Source organism: Pogoniulus pusillus, chromosome 4 (assembly GCF_015220805.1).
Source record: "Pogoniulus pusillus isolate bPogPus1 chromosome 4, bPogPus1.pri, whole genome shotgun sequence".
Taxonomy (NCBI): domain Eukaryota; kingdom Metazoa; phylum Chordata; class Aves; order Piciformes; family Lybiidae; genus Pogoniulus; species Pogoniulus pusillus.
Genome location: NC_087267.1, coordinates 13,641,638 through 13,665,468, shown reverse-complemented (window position 1 = coordinate 13,665,468; position 23,831 = coordinate 13,641,638). Strand labels below are relative to the sequence as shown.

General features: G+C 42.8%; 1 protein-coding gene across 2 annotated transcripts in view; it reads left to right on the top strand.

The window, feature by feature from the left end:
• The window catches only part of SLC38A1 (solute carrier family 38 member 1), a 43,649-nt gene extending 22,454 nt beyond the window's left edge, over positions 1-21,195 (top strand). The window contains exons 5-17 of one of the 2 annotated variants that reach the window (XR_010302064.1): positions 150-223; positions 2,618-2,710; positions 3,011-3,092; positions 4,695-4,777; positions 6,168-6,226; positions 6,364-6,489; positions 8,635-8,714; positions 9,791-9,891; positions 12,975-13,093; positions 13,613-13,754; positions 13,859-13,956; positions 14,982-15,169; positions 18,204-21,195. Coding sequence is in view for 1 of the 2 variants with exons in the window: in XM_064142228.1 (XP_063998298.1) it covers positions 150-223; positions 2,618-2,710; positions 3,011-3,092; positions 4,695-4,777; positions 6,168-6,226; positions 6,364-6,489; positions 8,635-8,714; positions 9,791-9,891; positions 12,975-13,093; positions 13,613-13,754; positions 13,859-13,956; positions 14,982-15,083 (1,159 nt within the window). In the remaining variant the exon portion in view is untranslated. Of the gene's footprint in view, positions 1-149; positions 224-2,617; positions 2,711-3,010; positions 3,093-4,694; positions 4,778-6,167; positions 6,227-6,363; positions 6,490-8,634; positions 8,715-9,790; positions 9,892-12,974; positions 13,094-13,612; positions 13,755-13,858; positions 13,957-14,981 lie in introns of both variants that reach the window. The other variant, XM_064142228.1, reaches the window with a different exon arrangement.
• The last annotated feature ends 2,636 nt before the right edge of the window (positions 21,196-23,831 follow it).

The following is a 23,831-nucleotide window of genomic DNA, read 5'->3' as shown; positions in this document are numbered from 1 at the left end:
ATGTGAATCACATGTATTTGTAGGGCTTTTTGCATTGTCAGAGAAGTATAAAAATCACCTCAGAGTCAATAGGAATATGACCTGACATGAAATACTGCCATGTTAGAGCTCAGCTCTTACAGTAAACTTTATTTTGTGTTCCTTTGCAGGGTGCTTTTGGTTTCAGTGACACTGCTGTCTATCTATTCAATACATCTCCTGTTGGTGTGTTCGAAGGAAACAGGTAATTTAAAATGTTACTGTACCATTTCAATAGAACAATAAAGAACAAGAGGTGAACAGTTCTCAAATAAGGCCAAGTGCTTCATGGAAGATGGAGTGTCTATCACTTTGCAGATACAATAGAAAAGCCCAAACCGTTTTGGGCCAGAAGCCCAGAATTAGAAAGACTTTGTGACATGGCAACGGAGAACAGCATTTGACTGTTACTGTAAAGAAAAAGAAACTTAGAACAAAGAGTGGATTCTGCTACTGTGAAACTTAGAACAAAGAGTGGATTCTGCTACTGTGAAATGTAGTGAGCTAGAAGAAACAGTTCATTACAAAGCCACTTGCAAATGGAATACAACAAATCTTTGCCTACAGTGAACCTTACCTGGAAATGCACTTTGTCTTTAAGGGTTAGTGTCCTGATCAACGTTATGGTGTAGTAGGAATCATAGAATTGTCAGGGCTGGAAAAAGGACCTCAGGGATCATCTAGTTCCAGCTCCCCTGCCAAGGGCAGGGACACCTCACACTAGATCAGGTTAGTCAGAGCCCCATCCAGCCTGGTCTTAAAAATCCATGGATGGGGCCTCCACCAGCTCCCTGGGCAACCTATTCCAGTATCTCACCACCCTCATGGTGAAGAACTTCCTAATATCCAATATGAACCTACCTCCTTCTAGTTTTGCTCTATTCCCCGCTAGTCCTGTCACTAACCAACATCCCATAAGGTCCCTCACCAGTCTTCTTGTAAGGCCCCCTTCAGATACTGGAAGGCCACAATAGGTCTCCTTGGAGCCTTCTCTTTTCCAGATTGAACAGCCCCAACTCTCTCAGTCTCTCAGTCCTAAAGTAAAACAAAAGGGAACAGTTGCTCCACAGAAAGAAGTGTAACTGTAAGAAAAATATATTTAAACACTGAAATTAGAAGTTACCTACAGTAAATATTAAATGCCACTGTGCTCCAAAGTCTTAAAAAGTCTCCTTCATTAGGTAAGCATCTCTGAAAACAGATTTTAAAGTTATCTGTGCACAGGAACACTGTAATATGTTAATGTGCAATTTGCAGACACGTGAGTTACTGTTACAGCATGCATAAAGGCAGCAACTGCCTGCTTAAATTAAGTACATATGCCTAGTTGTGGACACATTTGAGTCCTGTTAGTTCCCTCCTCTAAGTCCCTGCTGCTGATGCATTTAAAGCTCAAACGTGTTGTTTATACAAGCTTCAAAGCAGAAATGTCAGCCATAAGGGAACATGGAGAAAACAATGGGATGGATTTTTTAAATCATCCAGACAGTGTAATGTCTGCAACATTTCTCTTTCTGTTCTCACATCTCTCACCATCTTCACAGTGTCCAGGCTCTTTCTCAGCCTATATCACGGCCAAGGAAACAAACATCTAACAGAAACACAAACCAATTGACAGAGGAATTTCTCAAGATAGTTTAAAAGAAGTTTTAGTTACAATTTTCACCTTTCCCTCTGGAATTTTTAGTTACAATTTTTACCTTTCCCTGTGAAAACTGAAAACACAGCATACTGAAAATGCACAAGTTATGGCTTTGCCATTAGAAATTGTGAAACATCCTGTAAAGCAATGACTGCACTTGTTTGGATCACTTGGACAAAGCAAACAGAACTGCAGAATGGCAGCACTGTGTCTGCTGCATCCAGGCTGCCACTGCTGACTTGTGAATCCTGTTTTGTCTGGAGAGGTGGCTTTTCACATCATTCTCACTGTGGGTGCAAACCTAATACACTAATGAGCCAGGATGGGGATACCAAAACGTAACATGTCACTAAGGGTATAGACAGATCCTTCAAAGGAGTGTAACAGCTTCATTAAGAGCTTCAATTCCAAAAGTGACTAGTAGCCAACGATAACATTTATAGACATCAAGAAAACATTCCTAAATTTCAGCCCCAGTAATTACAAGAGAGCTTTCTCTTTACTTTCAAAGGGCAGATATGGCTGCACATGGTGATTAGCTGAAAGAGGAGGCTCAGGGGAGACCTCATTGCTCTCTACAACTACCTGAAAGGAGGTTGTAGCCAGATGGGGGTTGGTCTTTTCTCTCAGGCAACCAGTGACAGAACAAGAGGACACAATCTCAAGGTGTGTGCCAAGGGAGGTTTAGGCTGGATGTCAGGAAAAAATTCTTCATAGGAAGAGTGATTGGCATTGGAATGGGCTGTCCAGGGAGGTGGTGGAGTCACCATCCCTAGAAGTGTTTAAAAAAAAACTGGATGTGGTGCTTAGTGCCATGGTTTAGTTGATTAGATGGTGTTAGCTAATAGGTTGGACTTGATGATCTTGAAGGTCTTTTCCAACTTGGTTAATTCTGTGATCCTCTGCAGCTTTCACTGGTGTGTTTGTTAATGGTTTTCCTCGTTTCATTTCATGCAGGCTGCATGGTGTATGAAAAGCTGGGTGAGCAGGTCTTTGGTACTCCAGGGAAAATTATTATCTTTGGATCCACATCTCTCCAGAACGTTGGAGGTAAAGGAGATTAAGGGGTATTGAAAAACAATGTTGTGGCTATAACCAGTCAGGTTCCTCCTCCTCTCAGTGACATCTTGGGATCTTCACTCTCCGTAACATAGTTGTGGCCAACCCTTTGCATGCAGTCCTTTAAAAATGCAGTATTACTGAATGATCAGTAGTTTCGGGCAGTTACAGTTTGATGATTTTTATCATCAGATGCTGATGTGGGGAAAGGGTTCAGGATGCTTCTCTGTACTTGTTCCACAAAACGTTTTACCCGTTTTCTAAACTGATTTTTTTTTTTCCTTCCTCCAGCAATGTTGAGCTATCTCTTCATAGTCAAAAATGAGCTGCCTTCCGCCATAAAGTTTCTGATGGGAAAGGAAGAAACTTTCTGGTGAGCTGAATTAATTCTGGTGATTGGATTCTAGAATTTAGCATTGTCTAGATAAGTTTTAGCATGTGTTTGTAAAAGCTCTTTAGCACTCGATACTTTTTAGGGTCACCAAAGTAGAATTTCATAGGAATATATCTGAGGGTTGATAAAAAACAAACTGACCTTGGGAAGGAAAAGAAGAGGGATAGGAAATGAAGAGTTAAGTCATCAGCAGTCACTCTCTTCACATGCAGTTTTGTTAAAGAATTGTGATTTATACAAATCTTTTATCATGGCATCCAGTCTTCTACAGTATTAGGCAGCACTTGAAGACATTTGGAACACTGCAAGTTCAAGGAATTATGTCTTTCCCTGCATTCTTAGCATGTTACAGGATTTTGCCCCTGAAATACTGTCTATAGTGTGAAGTTCCTCAATTCTAGTGTATGGCAATAGAATATTATATTTGGATTTCTGCCACTAATCACTCCTTGACACTTGTGGCCATTTGAGCTAGATTTCTATCTCAGACATAAAAAAAAATTTGGAACAGAGAAACAGAGTATTGGAGTCTCTGAGTGGAGAGGTGAGCATTCCAAGGATAGGCCATAAAATAGCAACAATGGATAAGTTAATGTAATTTCATTGGAGCATCTAAAGCTTTATGTCTGGAAGCACAGCTTGTATCTTCTCCTTTGCTGCTTCTGCTGCACCCGCTGCTATCTTTACCCACTGCTGTTTTGGCAGCTGCTTTGCTGCTTCAGCTCTTCACCACTGCTTGACCCTATCCCCATCTTCTTTAAGGTTGTTATATTCTGTAGTAGTTTATTCTTTCTATACTGTTATATTTAAACTGTAAAAAAATACAGTTTCATTTTTCTGACTTTCCAAATTCTGAGTTTCCAAATTCTGGGGGAGGGATCCACTCTAACCCATCACAACATTTAACCAGCTTCTTTAGTAGAGGGGCAGCACTTTTTTTGTAGTGGTAAATATCCTTTGCACTGGGTTAAATGGCATGCCATAGTGCATGAGAAGAAGGTAGAGATCCCATTTCTCTGACTTGTATGGTAAATTGGACCAAGCACTGGAAATAGGTCATTTAGAACACTGCTAACTATCCTTCTCTCCCCTTTCTTGCTTTCCAGCAGGATTCAAAGCACTTTGCTAGAAGGAGATACAGTCTTGGCCTGGCTAGTGCATGCCAGCCCACAGGAGCCTGGTTTGCTGCTGCAGGCATGTGCTCATGTGGTTTAGCAAAGGAATCATGGTGGCCTTTGCTGCCCCACTGTGATGTATGTGTGGCCTTTTGCATGATTTTGCTTTGTCCTGGAAGTGTAGCTTATATCAGGTTACAGAGGGTGATGTTGTTCTTCCTCTCAGTCCCACTCACTGATCTCAGCAGTATGATATTTTGTCTAGTGGCTATGAAAATCTCAGAGCAGTGCAATGTTTTGAAGGCTGGATACTTAGAGTCTACATAATTCAGATGCAGCTCCCATCTCTCCTTTTGTAGGAGCTTGTAGGGCAAGGGGAGCAAAGATAGTTCTGTTACTGCATCAATGAAAGGATGACTGAGAGGATTTAAGGTGTGATTATGTTTTTTTGTAATGTTTTGTGCAGGGAATGGTACGTGGATGGGCGGGTTCTTGTTGTCACCGTGACGTTTGGTATAATCCTTCCCTTATGCCTCCTTAAGAACTTAGGTAAGACACAAATGCTGTTGTAGAATAAAATAAAGGAGCTCTGACACTGACAGTCACACTGGCAATTCAACTAAAGGTGCTGTCATTGTAATCTAAGCAGCCTCTCTGATCCAGAAATAAGCTGTGTTTTGCTCATCTTGGAACAAGTAGGCTGAAATTGTCATGCCAGTTCATGTCAGCATAAACCAGCTTCATCCATTCAATTGTGGAAATTGATTTAAAAAATGATGGCTAAGAGAGTCTTTATTTCATGAGGCAACTCTGTATTATGTGTATCCTATAGAAGTAAGTTCACAATTTGTGAGATTAGAAGAAATAAATTATTATCCTACCTGTATTGAAATTCTCAGTAGTGAGGTCAATTGATAGTATTGGATTTAAAAGTAAGATGTGTATAGGGCATCACATTTTCAGATGTGAGTCTGCAGACAGGGCAGTAGGTACATCAAAAGCATTAAATTTAAGAAGGGAAAAATAAGTAATTTTAAAGAAGTAAATAAGAAACACTTTTCGATCAGGGGCATGGAACATCTCTGCTACAAGGACAGACTGAGGGAGTTGGTGTTGTTCAGCCTGGTGAAGAGAAGACTCTGAGGAGACCTAATAGCAGCCTTCCAGTACCTGAAGGGGGCCTACAGGGAGGCTGGAGAGAGACTATTTACAGAGGCCTATAGTGAGAGGACAGGGGGTAATGGTTTGGAATTAAGAGAAGAGTAGATTTAGACAGAGTGTTAGAAACAAATTCTTTGCTATGAGGGTGGTGAAACACTGGCACAGGTTGCCCAGAGAGGTAGTTGAAGCCCCATCCCTGGAGATAGTCATTGTCAAGCTCGACAAGGCTCTGAGCATCCTGGTCTAGTGTAGGATGTCCCTGCTGACTGCAAGGGGGTTGGGCTAGATGACCTTTGGAGGTCCCTTCCAACCCAAACTATTCTATGATTCTACAATTATATATTTTTTTAAAAAACATGTAATAATTTTTGGCACTGAAGTTCTGTTGAGATCATCCTTTTGATAAAAAAAACCTGCTTGACTAACGGGGCTCATATCAGCAAACTCAGGTCACACTATGTTTGCAGTTACTCCTTTTCAGGTTTGTTTCAAGTATTACAGCCCCTTTTGAAAGTAAAATTACTTAAACTCCTGTAAAGTCAACCCTTAGGAAGTCAAACCAGCCACAGCTAAGCTCAGGTCTGTCAGAAAGCTGAAAGGCTTGCAATGTGCCAGACTCCCACACCAGCAGGACATGCTTTTGTCCTGTCCAGAAGCTCAGGATACATATTAAATGCATAATACATGTACACATTTCATGAAGCAGCAAAAAGAAGAAAAAAGCAAGATAGGGCTAATAAAATCATTTTGTGTGAGATTTCCTTTCCATTTTTTTCAGGGTATCTTGGCTACACCAGTGGATTTTCATTGAGCTGCATGGTATTTTTCCTGATAGTGGTAAGTTCAGCCTGCTTTCTTTGTTGGATGGAAGCCATCTGCTGGGGTATTGACAGTTTCTCTGATGTCTTGATTTTAGTTTGTTTGTTTGTTTGTTATTATTTTTAACAGTGAGCTGTCTTCCACTCTCATTCTAGGTTATTTACAAGAAGTTTCAAATTTCCTGTGGTGTACCAGAGCTAAATGCAACTTCAGCTATCCTATCAAATAGCTCAGCACATGAACATATGTGTAAGCCAAAGTATGTTATCTTTAATTCCAAGGTATGTTTCTTTTTATAATACTTATTTTTATTTCACATTATATATACACCTACACCCTGTGTTTTTAATCCAATCAGCACTACACAGAGCCTGAATTTCCATGCTTCTACGTGGTGGAATGCACGGTGCGTCTCCTTGCCCAGTCTTATGGAGATGCTGTGATGAATGTCCCACCTCAGTCTTGCTCTGACTTGGTAGTAGATGTGCTAAGGCTATGAGCCCAAGCTGCCACCAGATGACTAATCTATTCCTTGGGAGAGTTTTTCCTTTCCACTGCTTCTTCCTATCCATGCTGCAACTATGTCTTTAGGCTTGTGGTTCAGCAGAGGCCGAGTAAGCCATTCCTGCATGCAAAGTTCAGAAGTAATCCCTCTGTCATTCTGCACACAAACCACTTTGTGACAGGATGTGTGTTTCTGTGGCCAAATGGTGAACTGGATTGCAAAAAGGATACAGTTGAAAGCTAATCCAGCAAAGATTTGATTGCCTTTCAGCTGGATGCTTTCCTCCATTGCCACACAGCTGCAGGAAAAGCTGTGTCCAGAGAATGTCAAGGAGCAACTGGTTGGAACTGTGGGAGCAGGAAAAGTTGCTCCTGTCAGCTGTGCTGAGGAGTAGAGCATGTTAAACAACACCTTGCCCAGCAGGCTCTTTGGGGTGTCACAGCTGCATTCACAGGGAATATGCATGTGTAGTATATGCATGCAAAATATTTTTGTTTATTTAGCGTAATTTTTTTTTCAACACCAGCTTCAGCTGAAGAAGCCAATCTGAGAACTACTCTGTAGTTGGGGTTAGCCATCAGCTCAGACCCAGTGTGACAGACCAAGGGTCTGTTAACTTGCTGTGCAATAGTAGCTTAGGTGTAGGTATATTTTAGGTAGCACTGAAACACAGTCTTCTCCTACAAGTGTCAGCATTTTCCTTAAGAGTTGATGGAGACACACTGGAAGGATTGGTCCATCTGAATTAGGCACTGTAGAGCTGAACTCTAGAGAGTTACCCTTAGAGTCAGCAGTTTAGTAATTTAGCAGCTTCCGTGTGTGAGAGGAGAGACAGTTTCACAGAATCAGAGGTTGGCCAAGGTTGTCAGGGACCTTTAGAGGTCATCTGTTCCAACTCTTGTGCCACTTAGAGATGGTTGTGTCCAGGCAACTTCTGAATATCTCCACAGGTGGAGACTCTACATTGCATGCTCTGAGTGAGAGAGGCACAGCACAGGGTGAGGAAGCACCACTGAATCTGTGGGGGGCTGGGACATACTCCAGGACAGCTTCTGTGGGAAGGGGATGCCTGTGGCTAGCACAAACAGATCTCAGAGGGTAGAGGAGAGCTGCATGTAGGGATGGACTCATTTTGTCCTCCCAGAAGGACCTATTTTTTTGTGTGGTCTCTGCTCATATCGATTCCCTGGAGAGAATGGAAGTGCTTGGGCACTGATATCATTTGTTAAATTTGGCTGTATGCTGAGAACTGAAACCCACTCAGGTTTTTGGTAAGGTCCCTCCCAGAGGCCTCCTTCGCTTCCTGGTGACATAAGTCTGTCTCTTTCCCTAAGGAAAAGCATGCTCCCTCCACAGCCCTCCTAGCCCTTTTGTTGGCCTGGGAAATAAAGGGACTCAGTCTGGTACCTTGAAATATCCATTTATTTGTAAGTTCTGCATTCCTCTTCTCTTTTCTTGCAGTCTGGATATGGGCTTCGTCTTCAGGACTTCAGCCTTAGCACCACGAGTGCGCAGCCCTCTCCATGCCAAGGCAGGGTAGCGTAGCGGTGACTCACCATGCGTCGCTTTTACGCCTGACAGTGTGCTAGTTACCAAGGCAATAGCTCGGCAGGGAAACCTATCCCAGGGAGGGAAACCAGCAGCTGCGTGGCATCCAGCGCTGCTCTCTGCGAACAGGCAGCACTGTGTTCGCACGACCAATGCCAAGACTTTGTCTTTCCATCGAAAGAGCACCGCTCTCCACATTTCCTTAAATACATGCTAACTGACAGGGCTTCTGCCTTCTCTGAAGGCTCTCATCAACACTAGGTTGAAGAGACCAGAGATCTGAGAGCTGAGGTAGTTGAACATGGATCGTTTCTTCATGCCACAGGGCGAAATACTTCTCCTTAACTTATTTTCTGACATTCTCTCCAAACAGACCGTGTATGCTTTGCCCACCATTGCTTTTGCATTTGTGTGCCACCCCTCAGTCCTCCCGATTTACAGCGAGCTTAAAGAGTAAGCCTTTCTCTTTTTTCCTTTTTTTTCCCTCCAGTTCATTGTTTTGAGTCACTTTACATGGAAAATATTAGTGCAGAGGTGCTCTGAGTCATCTGTACCATTTGGAGGAGATGTGCTTTAATAACACCCAACAAGCCAATGAGTGTGGCTGTCGGCTTGGAAATCTGGCCTCCCAGGCATGCTGCTGGGGGTGGGGGTGAGGGAAACCGAGGATAATGCAACACTTTGGGAGTTGTCTCTGGAAGTACACAGCAGCCTGAGGAGAGCCAAGTTGTACTGATAGTTATTTGGCACAGGAGAGAGGTGTATGTTTAGCTAATGGTGTTTGTTCCAGCACAAGTGAAAATCTGCTGTAGTACCAGGGTGGGGGGAGAAAAAAGTACTTTAAGCCCCATCTGTATGAAAATATGTTTGCTGGTATGACTGTGTCACTGACACCTATGGCTGGGCAGGGCTACAGGGAGCTGGAGACTGGGCCTGCTGCAAAATCACTGGTGAGAGGCTGCAGTGGGGTCCTGAACTGTGAGGGAATTGGTCAGGGTCACTTAGACACATGGGTGCCTTTAGATACTGACCACTTGCTTTGAGTATCAAGTGACTTTCACAGGTTTCCAAGTTCCTATTTAGGGCATCTCTGTGTGGATTTAAAAGTCTTAAGTTTAGGTACCAGAGAGTGAATATTTCAGAACAAATACCCCAAAATGAAATGTTTACATGAGCTACTGTACAGCTCTACAGTGGTCTGCATACATTCATTATTTTCTATCCATGGGTATTTGAGTACTCAGCAAACATTCAGAATGTTGGGTTTTCTCACTCAGCTTCACCCTTCGCTGTTTAAGCAAGTATGGCTGGGGAGCAGAACCAAGAGGTAGACCCACCATGTATTTCTTGACTTATGCCCCAGTCTTTCACTTGCTCGTGAATGTCAGTGAGTTCCTCTTTTAAGTGGAAATACATTCAGGAGTCTCTCTAGAATTGCTATGTTTATGCAAAAAATTACTACATTTTTCAACAGCTACTGAAAAATCTGACCCCGTGATTTTATGTCTTTTTTTTTCTTCTTTCTCCAGCCGTTCACAGAAAAAAATGCAGTTGGTTTCTAATATCTCATTTTTTGCCATGTTTGTGATGTACTTTATGACTGCCATATTTGGCTATTTGACTTTCTATGGTAAGTATGCAGTTCTTTACTGATTGAAGTAAGAAATGAATAACATTATCCCAGTTGGAAGGTTCCATCTACTTCTGTTCCAACGCTTTTGCAAATAATTTTTCCTTGAAGTTTTCACCTTGAAAGTAGAAATACTTTCCTCCTTTTGACTTGTGGATGAAAAGCACAAGTGGAAGTATTATTTGCAAAAGGAAATACTCAAAATACGAGGGAGAGATTTGTTTAACAGAATTGAAGATTAGCTGGGTCCCATTAAGATATTTGTTCCAAGGTCCTCACTCAAATGTTGCATACATTGGTAGCAACTGAAGCATGCATATCCATATAAAATGAGGCAGACTTGAGAGTAGGTCCAAGGAAATTAAAATCAAATCAGCCATCACAGCTTTTTCATTTTCTTCTTGATGTATTCATCACAGACATGAAGAACCAAATGTTTTCCCTGTGTCCCTAGAGCTGACCCCTTCAGGTCCTGGTTAAATAAACTGGCAGTGAAGTTGGGGAAGCTTCCAGTGTTGTCCCAGCTCAGCTGCCTAAGGATGTTTATTTCAGTGTTTGGGACATGCACCCTCTTTTCACACACATCAATTTGCTTAAAGAAAAACAAAAAAAAACCCAACAACCCAAATTGTGTTGTATCACAAAAGGATATCACATCTAAAGGCATAATTATTAAGTAGGGTAAAACATGAATACTGCCCAGGAAGCTACTCCCATGTTCCAGTACAATGGGAATGTTGGAAAGTAGTGTCTTTTTCCGTGGACCATTAAGGGTTTACAAGACAGATGACAAAATGATGTTTGCCTTTTACCTCAGAGTCACTAAAAGGTCATTTGCCTTCTCCACCCTATTCCAAGTGACCTTTTTGTTACAATCTCCTCATTGTGAGCCACATAAGCAAGTTGAAAGAAAATAAGTAAATAAGAAACGTGGCTTTTGGTTTGGTTTTTTTTTAAGGTGTACCTATCTGAAATGTGTTTTCTCAGGCTCTCATTTGGATTGTGAGGCCTTGAATCTGCATGTACTGAAGTAACTTGGGCTCATCTGTTCTAATCTCCCCAATAAAACCACAAACGTGACAACAGCTACAGCCGTTCTCATCCAACTCTCCTATCTAACACATTTTCATAGAAATGCATCAAATTAGCAGCCCCAGGGAGCAAGTGGGTGTAAATCAGCACGGACCCCTTCGCTTTGGCAGGGAGGAGATTCTGATGTGATTGCCCCAGGGATCTGAGAAGGCAGATCCGTGGCGCTCCTCTCTGGACGAGGGTCTGGAGTCCGTGGAGGAGGTAGGGGCTGCGACCTTCTGGCCCTCCTGAGGGGGAATGGCGGAGGAATCCCTGGGGTGTCTCATGTGCCTCTCTCTCCCCACATCAGGCGGCCCTGCTCCCCAGCACCGAGAGCCTGCAGGTGGAAGCTGTGTGGCTCTGCAGGGGCTTCTGCAAGGGTCAGTACCATGACAGGCAGAAAAAAGACATTGAGGGAATATAAAATTCTTCCACTTTGATCCTTCTTCCCCTTGAGATTGACAAGACCTTACCTTACAGTTTTCTAACCCTCTTCTCTACCCTTACCTGGGTAAGAACAGCATTTTTATTGTGGCCTTTTCTTCTTTACACCAATGGTACTTGTCTGTTTGCTATGTTCTCGAAAGTGTTGCAGTGATGACTATATTTACATTGCAGAATTACAGAAAAGAGGTGTTTTTCTTCCCCTAAAAGGTCACACTGTGGTTGGGCTCTGTGGTGTATCTAGCTGAAAGGAAAACAGACCTTCAACTGTAAGCCTTGCCCTTCACTTCCTACCTGGCTGCAGTCCGTGAGCGGTACAGAAGTTGCAGTCTGTGCTTACAGGAGCAGAGTAAGCTCTGTGTTGCAGAAGCTGTGCATGTGCCCGGCTTGAAAACCCCACTCCTAATCTGCAGGGAGGTGGGAGAGCATTTTCTTTCTCCTAGTGGGGATTCAAGCACTGTCTAGGTGGTTTTGACCCACGGCCTCTCCCGAGATGGCTGTGCTGGGGAGAGTGCAGGCATTTCGCCTGTGCCTCCAGGAATACATGAGATTTTACCAAGTGCCAGAGATTTTAAATTAGATCTGGCTGTCGAGCTCCCTTTTAAGGACTTTGGTTTTAGTAGCTGTTATGTTCTACCACCAGCTTGCTAAGATTAGCAGGCAGAAACAAAACATGTACCTAGAAAGGGGCAGTGAGCATGTTTTCTGGCACGCATAACAGCTGCCCCCCTTAGGTTACTGCTTTTAGAAGTTACAAAGCGAAGATCCCTCAGCAACTTGGTTTTCCTGTTGGTTAGCACACGCAGACCAGCTCTGCACTATTTATCACAGCTTCAAGGAAACGTTTTTGCAGGAGGTCGTATTAGCATATAGCCAGCGCTTCCCCACCAGGCAACCCCTGTGATTTGTCTTGGCTGCTGGGGCCGCCAGCTGGCGTGGGGCCAAGATGCAGGCTCTGCTGCAGGATGGCAGGCTCGGGAGGAAAGGAAACATCAGGGCAGACCTCGGAAGAGCTGCTGAGGGATTTGAGTGCAAATGTCAGAACATCCCACAGAGAGCTGACCCAATAGCTTTGTTCTTGGTTGAGAACAGGAACACTGCTTTTTGCTGGACGTTTATTTGCCGTTTAGCACTAATTTAGCTGAAACCCTTGTGGTTTATATTCAGTTCAGCCTTTGCAGTGCATGTGATTATTTGTTATGTCATTTGAAATGTAAAACCCCAAAATTTTAAAAAGGCCCTAAAAACTTTTTTTTTTCATATATGTAAACAAGCTTTCATGTATTTCTCACTGTTGTCTTCCCTACAGTGAAATTTACCTTAGACTTAGGCATATGCTGTCTTGAATTAGGATGCATTCCTAAATCAGCCCTTCAAAGGATGAATCTGGAATAATGGGATCATTAGGATTTGGTTCAAAGCACTGTTTTAACTCAAGAATGTTTCATTCTATACTCTTTCGTTTGCAGACAAATCACTTGTTGTTCAAGAAGGCTGTTGTTAAGCAATGATTTTTGTGAACCAACTGCCCATTTCCCAGAACATTTACCTTCCTCTCTTTTCCATAGACGATGTGCAGTCAGATCTGCTTCACAAGTACCAGAGCAAAGATGACATCCTTATCCTGACCGTGCGCTTGGCTGTGATTGTGGCGGTGATACTCACGGTGCCGGTGCTGTTTTTCACTGTAAGTAAAAAGCTCCACACAGCTTGGAAGTTGGCAACAGCTGCACAGGGTGCCTTTCTGCAAGCCACAGCTCACCAGCTGACAACACCATGCTGTGGCAGCTACAAAAAGAGCTCAAGCTTGGATCAGTCTTTTCCCACACTACACTTCCACTGACTTCTGAAGAAGTTCTCCCTGCAGGAAGTATATTAATCACTTTGGAGTTTAAATATGGTTTAAATTGAATCCACAAGAGTCCTCTCTTACTTGACATGACTTCATTGGAGGGGACTCAGAAGTGAAGTTCATTTTTAAGTGCAGAATGATTCCATGTTAGAGGAATATATGCATATGCCTCTTGCATGTATACTTACACTTTCCAATACCAAATTAAGGAATATTTCAAAGGACATTACATCAGAAACCTCTAATATGTCTGTGAAATACTTGTTGTCATATGAAGACCTGGTCAAAATAAACACAGGGAGCTCTGAACTGGCTTATGGACTGTTTCTAACAGAACATTCTCTCTTCCCACAGGTGCGTTCATCATTGTTTGAGCTGGCTAGGAAAACAAAATTTGATTTATACCGCCATGTTTTGGTTACTTTGGTTCTTTTGGTTATCATCAACTTGTTAGTCATTTTTATCCCAACCATGAAGGATATTTTTGGAGTTGTAGGTACAGTATCCTGGGTTTTTTACTACTAATAAAAGACACTTGCTAATCAGCAAAACAATAGTTAGCTGGTGCTGACAACTAATAAAACTCATTTAATTTTGCAGGGGTCACTTCTGCCAATATGCTGATTTTCATTCTTCCTTCATCTTTGTATTTAAAAATTACACAGCAGGATGGATCAAAGTTGACTCAGAGGATTTGGGTATGCATTCCTTTCCCATCAAAGCAACATTTTCATCTTGTCATTCTTAGGATGTATTAGATGCAAAACCTATTTAATCTGAAAATACGTGTGAGCTTCTTGGCATCACTTTCCCTCCTTGCTTCAGTCAGTCAGCAGATGTGTTTGTCCTTCTCCTTTGCTTAACTTGAGGATCTTCCAGTGCAGGCACTACACAAGGCAGCTTGCGTTCTAGCGGGGCCTTCTCCTGCAAAGTGAGGGCTCCTCTAGCTGGCAAACAGCAGCTCTGCCATCAGCTGTAGCTGTCAACAGGGTGCAGATTCCTTTCCAGCCTGCTTCAGCAAACCTTTCAGCCCAGCAAGTTTTCTCCATTTCAGTGTGTTGATCCAGACAACATGCAGAGTGCTCTTTGCAATTTTCCTCATGGTTTTAATTGATCCAGGTCAGACTTAGGGTGTTTCCACCAAGAAGTGACCAGCTGAAGTGACAGCACTTTGGCATCCATGGGCAGATACGAATGGGCCTTGGGAAGTTTACCTATAAGCACCAGAAAGAGCTGCAGCTGAACGCTGCTGTGTGTTCCCAGTCTAAACAGGGCATGCGCTGGAATCATTGTCAGTTCAGACCTTCCTGCTCTGAGTAGGCAGGCAGGAAACCTGTGACTCACTTGTGGCTGTATCCACTATCAAGGGAAGAGAGGTGAACTTCAATGGACACATGATTGATGACACGAGTATACCTCTGTGATGCTTTGAAAAGCACAGAGGCAATCGGTCCTAAAAGCACGCACTTAATCCTCTTTAGGGATGAGCAGTGTTAAAAAGTTGCTTAAAAGGAGAAAAAAAATGCTTTAGTATTCTATTAGTAATTATTAATGACACTAATCTGTTTAATTATCTGTGGGTCTTGTTTTTACAAGAAATGCTATCCCTTTCTAGTTGATAACTTTGATATATCAACTGGTTAATCTCTTTAAGAGGAGAAGCTAACATAACATTAATTGTCTTTTCTTTTTATTCATTCTTTTCTTTGTCTTTTTGTTCCAGGCTTCTCTTTTCTTGGCCCTGGGAATAATGTTTTCTCTAGTGAGCATTCCTTTGGTCATCTATGACTGGGTTCAATCAGGAGGCAGTGCTGAAGGCCACTGAAGATCACCTCCTTTTGAAAAGAGGACACCCCTGTTCGCTACACACCAAAATCTCAACTATCCATTCTGTTACCTATTCCATCTTTTGTGAGTTTACTCAAATCAGATCCAAATAATGACTATCCAGTACTGAAAATGCTGTTATGGGTATGCTTTCTTGCAGAAAACAGACCCATTTCTCCAACAGGCATATCACTCTGTCACCTGATACTGAGTTATCAGACCAGCACCAATCTGTGTTGTCTGTGGGGCTATATAGAGTGCTGCTCACAGGAATTCATCACAGTTAATGTTTCCCCTCTTCCATCCATGAATTGCATCGTTCAGTTGTTTTCCATAGCCCTTCAACCATAACATCTGCTCTTTTAGGGTAGCAGTGCCTGTTCTTACCAGTTTCAACTGGAGTGATGTTGGTTCACGCCCTTCCCATCTCTCTTTCCCTTTAGCTAAAACTATGCTCACCAATTGTACGTATCTGGTTTGTTTGTTGATTGGTTTGTTCTGTTGCTGTTTTGTCCACCATTTGCTTCACTGGGTTAAGTGTAGCACTCTGGAGATGGGCACAAAAAGCACCATGAGAGGGTAAATGAGCACTGTATATCACAGGTCCTAAATATGGTGCTTCTTTCTGATGTTCTGGCTGGGGAGCCAGGCCCAGGGCTTGGAGGGCTTGGCTCTTTGACAGCTCTGGATAACAGACCTCTGTGTTTGTGTTTGTGATGGGGTTCAGGGAGCAGCAGAAGGATGGCCACCACCATCATTCCCCTCACACAGTTCAGCTGGAGCCTGACTAGAACTAGACTTGACCCAAAACCAGAAGTACTTGGGCCTGAAGAGAATCAGATGCTTGGAGATTTCCATAGGAAGTCTGTATTAATGTTCTGCTCCTCTCACAAAAAAAAACCCAACAAAAACAAACAACCAAACTGAAAAAAAAAAACCCAAGCTCCAGTTTTATCAAAACCTATGCATTTAATCATACCTCATGCCTTTTCCATTCTGGGATTCATCTGTACACACCTTGTAGAGACTGGCTCATCTCTTGTGTCCTACCCTCCCTCCACTGATGTCAGCACAGTTTTTGACAGCCATGGGAGCAGGATTTGACTCACCCTGCCAAACTACTGGATTTCTGATGGAAAATGAAATCTGTAATATTTCTCTAAACCAATCACTTTTTAATATTCAAAATAGTTCATATGTGTTTCTCATTGATCCTCCATGACAGTTAAAGACATTCAATTACTACTAGCAGAAAACACTGTAACTTGCATCTGATATCCAGAAAACAAGCATTTGCCTAATGCCTTATAGCTGGTGTAGAGACCTGCTTGTAGAGACTCAAATGCTAAGCAGGCGATCATTAAACATCCTCAGCAGACATCTTCTAGTGGTGCACTGCCAGCAGTGTAAATGTGTTTGTGACATTCACCATGTGAGCTAAAACGTGTCTCAAAATATGAACCCAGCTCCCACTGAAAGAACCAACGGCTAAAGGGAGCCCCACTTTATACTCAAAAGTTATACCCTTGATGTTCTTGAGCCATACCTGTCAGTATGTAGTGACCCTCCTGTTTCCAGTAGCTCTGTTGTAACTGTGGAAGGAGACTGTCATCAGCTGTGGGGAATTTGTCGTTGCAGTTTGCTCTTTTTAAGTTTAGGGATGGAGAGTTCAAGACCATGGGATTTGTGTGCTATTGAGTTGCCTAAGCCTTGTCATAAATGGCTTGAAGTCACTGGGAGTTGAGACCACAAGAGCGCTTCTCAGGACCTTGAAAGTTGATTTCTACGGGTAACATCCAGAGAGGTTAGTTTTGGGCCTTCTTTGGAATTTGGGCATAGAGATGCAGAGGTTTGTGCTGCAGAAACTAAGTCTACTAAATCCTGACTTCTAGATCTGTCCCTCAGGCAGGCTGCCCAAATCCTCACTAAGGACAAAATTGGAAGCTTTCTCCCTTGCTAGATTGCAGAGTGAGGTTCCCTTGTTCTAATTTCCTCCTGGCCTCACAGGCTCCCAAGCACCCCTCAGCCCAGCATTCAACTCCTGGGCTGAGGTCATTTGTGCTTTCTTGCAGCTGGTCTCAAACCCTTGCCTGCAGTGCTGCATGTCACCATTTCTCTCTGGGCTGTCTCTGTATGAGCCTGATCCCTGCCTTTACTCATGGAGAATCCCATACCATGGCCTACAAGTCCTGTCAAGCTCTGGAGGGAAGAACCTGTACTTGGTTCCTCTCTCCTCACAGCTCGTTCCAGACATCTTCCCACCTTGGGATGCAAGTTTGTAGCTCCCCTTTTGCAGGAATTCAGCCCGTCCTGGTCACTGCAGCAGGAGCCCAGCATCTCGCAGTTCTCTGACTCATCTGGATGGGGCTGCATTTCAGGTTTTGAGGTGCCTTATAATCTCTCTGGATCTTATCCTAAAAAAAATAACTCAGACCTGAGAATGCTGTACAGTGTTATCCTCAAGACACTAGGAATCTTCTGCTTTCCTCTCTCCTTATACTATCCTTTTTCTGCTACTGCTTTAAGAGCAATGCAGCTCTGTCCATGAGGGGTTTGTGACAGGAGGTCCTGGAAGCAACTTGCAAGTACCCGGGGTATAGGCTAGCAGTCTGATTTGCTGCGCAAGGACCTGGCAAGGTCACGATTGCGACATCTCCTTCCTGTGTTTAGAATGCCAGCTATTGTGTTTTGTCACCCAGCATCAACTTGAAGGGCTGTTGGGTGACTGCTTGCTCCTTGCATCTTCACCTATCACCATTGCTACCCCTCTCTCTCCTCTTTGTTATTCTGCCATCTTCTTTTTTCCAGTTTATTTGTATACAGGATAAATAGGGACAAGAATGAGCTGGGTGTGTACAGAGAGTGAAGCTACCCACAGTACTCTACCACCAAAGCATAGCTTAGATACTGAAAAATAGATACCCAAAATACGGAGTCTTTAAACAGACTCTGGGGGGGGAAATAATTTAAAAAAAAAAAAATTAAAAAAACAACAGGGAATTTTTCTTAAACTGATTTACTGGCATCATATTTATAGATATTTATGGAAAGGAATCATGTGTTTCTTGATGTCTGTGGTAATGAACGTGAAATAACGTGCTGTTTGTTTTCTCATCAGGTTTATACATTCTTAAGAGACCCTGCTGTAACTGTCAACATCAGTGATGGATGACAATATTTGTATGAGGTTATCTGTAAAATGTACTGCTGTTATTCAGTTCATTTGGAATAGTGAACTTGTAGCCAACAATGTACAAGCCCCACATTTTAGTTAGGATTTTTAAGAGCACAGTGAAATGTTGTAGGAGTTTCTCTGATGTTAAATTAATAGGATACAGAGAACCATATCTACTCAGTAGGTGGTAGCATGCTTTCTTTTCATAGGGAGTTTATCACTGTTGTGAGAACTGTCATAGCCTGGATGCAAAATTGCTCCTAGTAATAACTGCAACAAAATATTTTAAAATTCTTGTTTGCCTAATGGCAACATTGAGTGGTGATAGACAAGGAAAGACTAATTAGAGGCAGGAGTTTGTCAGATTGTAGTAGTCAATCCTACACTTAAAAGATGGTCTTGCTGCTTTTCCTAGTCCACAGGACATTGCAAAGAAAATAGTCATGAGTTTGAAGCACCCATAAGGCTGTAGAATACAGCTGCCCCTCTCTGTCCAGTGGTAAACACACCAGTAAATAAAACACAGTAAATTGGTATTTAAGAACAGTACCTCAGGAGCAATGACCTCTCCGGGTGTAGAATACAGCTGCCCCTCTCTGTCCAGTGGTAAACACACCAGTAAATAAAACACAGTAAATTGGTATTTAAGAACAGTACCTCAGGAGCAATGACCTCTCCGGGTGATGCTTGCTCCTGGTCAGGGGGCGACTGCCAAATCTGCGCACCAGCACAAACCTTCTGTGGGGCTGACAGGCGTTGAGTGGTGCCCAGCCCATGTGCAGGCCTAGGGCAGAATGGCCTGTTTCATCCTGTGAGGTCAGGGATGGTGGTGCCCATTCACTCCTGAGGGCTGCTTTCCTGAGCCACGCACCAACCCATAGCTTGTGCTCCACTTGCAATGGTGACACATGCAAATGCAGGTTGGATGGTATGTGGGCTGTGTCTGTACATCTGCCTTACAATGCATAAGCACGAGAGCTCTCTCTGATAGTGAGCATTAACAACAGCAATGAATGGTATCTCTAGCTTTTATCTTTAAATGAATACATTTCTTTGCTTGGACCTTACATTAAGGCTAAAGAGCACCTTGGTCAGAAAAATAATGTTCCATGTGGTGGTGTCCCACTTCCAGTCCTACTGTCCCATCCTAGTGCCTGTCAGAGAAAGGCACAGCAGAATGTACTCAGCTCTATCAGCAGCTCCAGAAAATGGCTTTATAGCCTGGCACCAGGGTGCCCTCTTAAACAGTTTCCTGGAGCCCTTGGTCTTAGGAAAATCCTTATTTCCTGTTAAGTACAAAAAGAATGTTTTATTTGTATCTAATGTAAGGATTTCTGTAATTAAACTGTGAAAAAGAAAAAGATAATGAATTAACAGAAAGTACAGGGCTGAAAAGGTCTAGAATTCACAAATTGTACTCAAGCCTATGTTTCTGAAGACAAATCTATGCAGTTGTGTTGTATTGTAGGAAATTTCATTTTTATGTACATATATATATTGTAAATAAATAGGATGCTGTATATTTTTGCAGTTGTTTATCCCCTATGATATAGAAGTGTTGAGATAGGCTCTGCATATTAAGAATAAATTTAATACATATCCAAATACTTCTGACTTTCTCCCAGGAGTTCACAAGTTGAATACTAAACTTGAAATTATAATTACATTGCTAATCTAACAAGAAAAAGAGAATTTAAAGGTCCAGTGAAATGTTTGGGATTAATTCCAGTGTATGACTTCCTGTTTTCTAAACAGCAAGTTATCCAGTTTTCCTTCTGGGTGAAACATCTCCATTGTAAAGGGCCCCTTTGATACCCAGATACCTATTACCTCCTTAGATGAGGACGGGTGGTAGTAGTGCTGAAAAGGGTTTATGCAGAACCCAGAGCAAACTGCAGCCAGCAATCTGACCCTGTATTATGCCATGTTGTATCCAGATGTGTATTTACCCAAGTAGTACAAACAGAAGCTAGAGTGGGACTTTTGCATCTTCATTTTCAGCCACCAGAAATGCCTGTAGTTCAGAAAAAATACTACAAGCCAGGGGTTGACAGCAACCAGAGCAATTTGTGCCATTTCTAGCCTGCTTTCTGCAGAGTCCTGCAAGTGCTCCTCTGCTGCAGAGCCAGGCAAGCTGTTATCATACAATCAAAACACTGAGGCTGACAGAGCATCCCCAGCTAGGGACTGCTTGAAAATCCTTCCCTGTGAACAGGCATAAGCCAGTATTTTGGACATGGGACTGCTGTGTGTCCAGCAGTGAGGAGTCCCCCAGGAGGGGGGAATCATGTATGTCCTTAGAGTGCCTCTGTTCTCAAGAGCCTTGCATAGACTTTTCTCACTGGTAAAGCACAGAAATGTGGGGTTTAGGATTGCTGAAAAATAGAGGTTGAGAGATGTATCTAAAAATAACTGTTATCTATTTCTGTGTTTGCTTTGTGGTCTTGGATGAAAATGAAACTTGAAATAACATTTGCTTTCACTGTTAAGCACAAATTTGAGGAGAAAACCTGGATTCAGTCACTTCTACAGAGCTTCTCAAATTAATACAAGTGTATGTTTTGTTTTAAGTGTTATAGCCAACAAAATATAAACTGTAAAGGTATTTTTCCACAAGACTTGAACTTTAACTTGTTTATAGAAACCTGTTTTTAGTGTCCCAAGCTATGTTAAGGCTCATCGAGATCCAGTATAAACAATAGTGTTTGAATGGTGTACAATTGATATGAGCTTGTCTCTAATAGATTGCTGAAGTGAGTCATTGGTAATATTTTGCTCCTGCTAACATCACCATACTTTGTGCTGCTCATATCCAAATAAACGATGCAGTTTTTCAGTTTCTGTGTGTAAATAAAAATTTTAAAAGTGTATTAAGTTCTATAATCTCTCTGTTACCTCTCTAGTTTTTAAACATTAAAATTGTGATCTAAACCAGTGTTGGAGATATATTTCTTCTTTCAGAAGGATGACTACATATCATTATGATGCCTTAAACAGCATGTGCTTCCTGCTCTTATGCACGTATTTTCACTGAATGCAGAGCATGCAGCTCTTGCAAAGCCAACTGTATTAGACTCAGTGCAGTACACAGCACAAAACATCAATAGATATGCTCTGGAGTATTAACGTAAAGTTTTCGGTACAGTTAGAGAGGGACCTGAAGCCAGGATGTATGGTCAGCACTGATGGGTGTTGTTTAAGATGATAGCCATTTCTCAATGCTTGCTTCTGCCTGCTCCTTAAAACCATCCAAGTGCTTGCCAGTCTGTTACACAGTCAAATCAGGCAGTTTAGCTTGAAGTGCTGCTGTCAGAAATGGGTTTGAGTTTAGACACCAAACAAGTGCCTGAAGTGACTAAAGCTCTGTCTGATAACTGTTATGGAAGCAGAAGATGTTAGCAGATGGATAAGGAGGCTGCCTGAGGACAGTAAGATCTTAATCCTCTGTCCAGACCTTAAAGGGTCTGGAAAATGCTGCTAACTTTTTGCCTTTGACCACCAGTTCTACTAGTGCTCAGACTGTAACAACCACATAAGAGAAGGACCTCTTGGCTAGAATAGAGCCTTAGCCATACGACTGAAGAGCTTGACTGATCAAGATGAGTACAGACAACACCTCAGTGGCACAGCTCCCCAAAGGCCTCTGCAGGAGAAGTGATAGAAGGATTTATGTATCAGAGCATCCTTGGCAAACCTTTGTCCAGTTCCCCAAGACCAGGGAAATGTCTTAAAGCCATATTCCTGGGAGCACAGAGGTACAAACTTCTGCACTGACCTGGCCACTTTGTGAGGCTGATGGTGGTGCCCAGCTGACTGCCACCCTCTGAGATCGCTGTGCAATGGGCCCACAGAGGCTGCTGCCCTGATAAAATGGAAGTCTGAACATACTGCAGAGACAAGTGTCATAGTCCCTCCTTGAAAAATGCCACTTGGCTTAAAGTCTCAGCCCCTTTCCTCAAAGGTAATTAGGTCCTACTGTTTTTGGTGACAACCATTACCTGACTACACCCTTTGAATGTACCAGGCATTGACCACGCCCATGACATGCCTCCATGAGCTCTTCCTTCCTGAACACTTTAGGGACCCATGTTCAGTTCCCAAAAGTGACTCTTTCCAAACTCTACTGTTTCCTAGCAGTACTCACATCACATATGCTTTGCAACACCTGGACCATACTCATTACAGACTTGTCCCACAGCCCAGGCAAAGCTGCTGCCATCCCCTCACCTTATTTAGGAGAAGTTTGTTCAACCATTCTCCTTGCACAGCACTAGATGATGCAGAGAGGTGTTTGACAGAGATAGGGGGGGGTGAAAACCAAGTACCAGGTGGAAGAGCACCTGTGGTTGCTGTTTTGCCACCGTAGGCTTGTGCCATGAGCTTATGCTGGTGATCAGCCAATGAGGATGAGAGGAGATCTGTTGGCCAAATCACAGAATGTTAGAGGTTGGAAAGGACCTTCAGAGATCATCAAGTCCAACTCCCTTGCCAAAGCAGGATCATCTACGGTAGTCCACACAGGAATACATCCAGATGGGTTTTGAAAGTCCCCAGAGAAAGAGACTCCACAACCTCCCTGGGCAGCCTGTTCCAGTGCTCTGTCATCCTCACTGTAAAGTCTCTCCTCGTGTTGCAGTGAAACCTATGTTCAAGTTTGTACCCATTGCTCCTTGTCTTATTACTGTGCACCACCAAAGAGACTGGCCCTGTCCACTTGACATCCACCCCTCAGATAGAGACATTGATCAGATCCCCTCAGTCTTCTCCAGACTAAACAGCCCCAGGGCTCAGTCTCTTTTCATAGGGAAGATGATCAAGTCTCCTAATCATCCTCGTGGGTCTCCATTGTACTCTCTCCAGCAGGTCCCTGTCTGTTGATCTGGCGAGCCCAAAACTGGACACAATACTCCAGGTGTGGCCTCAGCAAAGCAGAGTAGAGGGGGAGAAGAAACTCTCTAGACCTAATGGACACACTTTTCTTGATGCACCCCAGCCTCACCAAGCCACCAGGACCAGCCCTCTAGAGCTCCTGAATGTGCAGTCTGCTGCAGAGATGCAGAGGCTCAGGAGCACCCCTGCAGGACCCAAACACACAGAGGATAATAAAGCAGTTGTTCTACCCCAGGTAATTATAAGGGAGAATAGCAGAGTTAGGTGCCAAGTTACTGGAAAGTGTTATGATAACAAAGGAACTCATGGAAGAGGGCGGAGCAATTTTTATGGTGTGAGATCAGATTAATGACCTGTACAAGGGCTGCACTAAAAACAGCAGCATACATCTACTACAACATTTGTAAAACACACTTCTTCAAACCATACCCAAAGCCTGTAATTTGCTAGGATGTTACAGAATTAGAAAAGAAAAAAAAAGAAAAAGAAAATTATATGTTCTCTGACAAAGGCACTTCCTGCAGACTCTGAAGTCTTCTCGTGCTCGGTGAAGGCAACAATTCCCACTAGCATTTCCTACATGAAAGCTGGATCTCCTATTAATTTTAAGATACCAATTATAGATAATCAGAGAAGTACCAGATGCTTGAAGAAACAACTTTCCTGCCATAACATGGAATT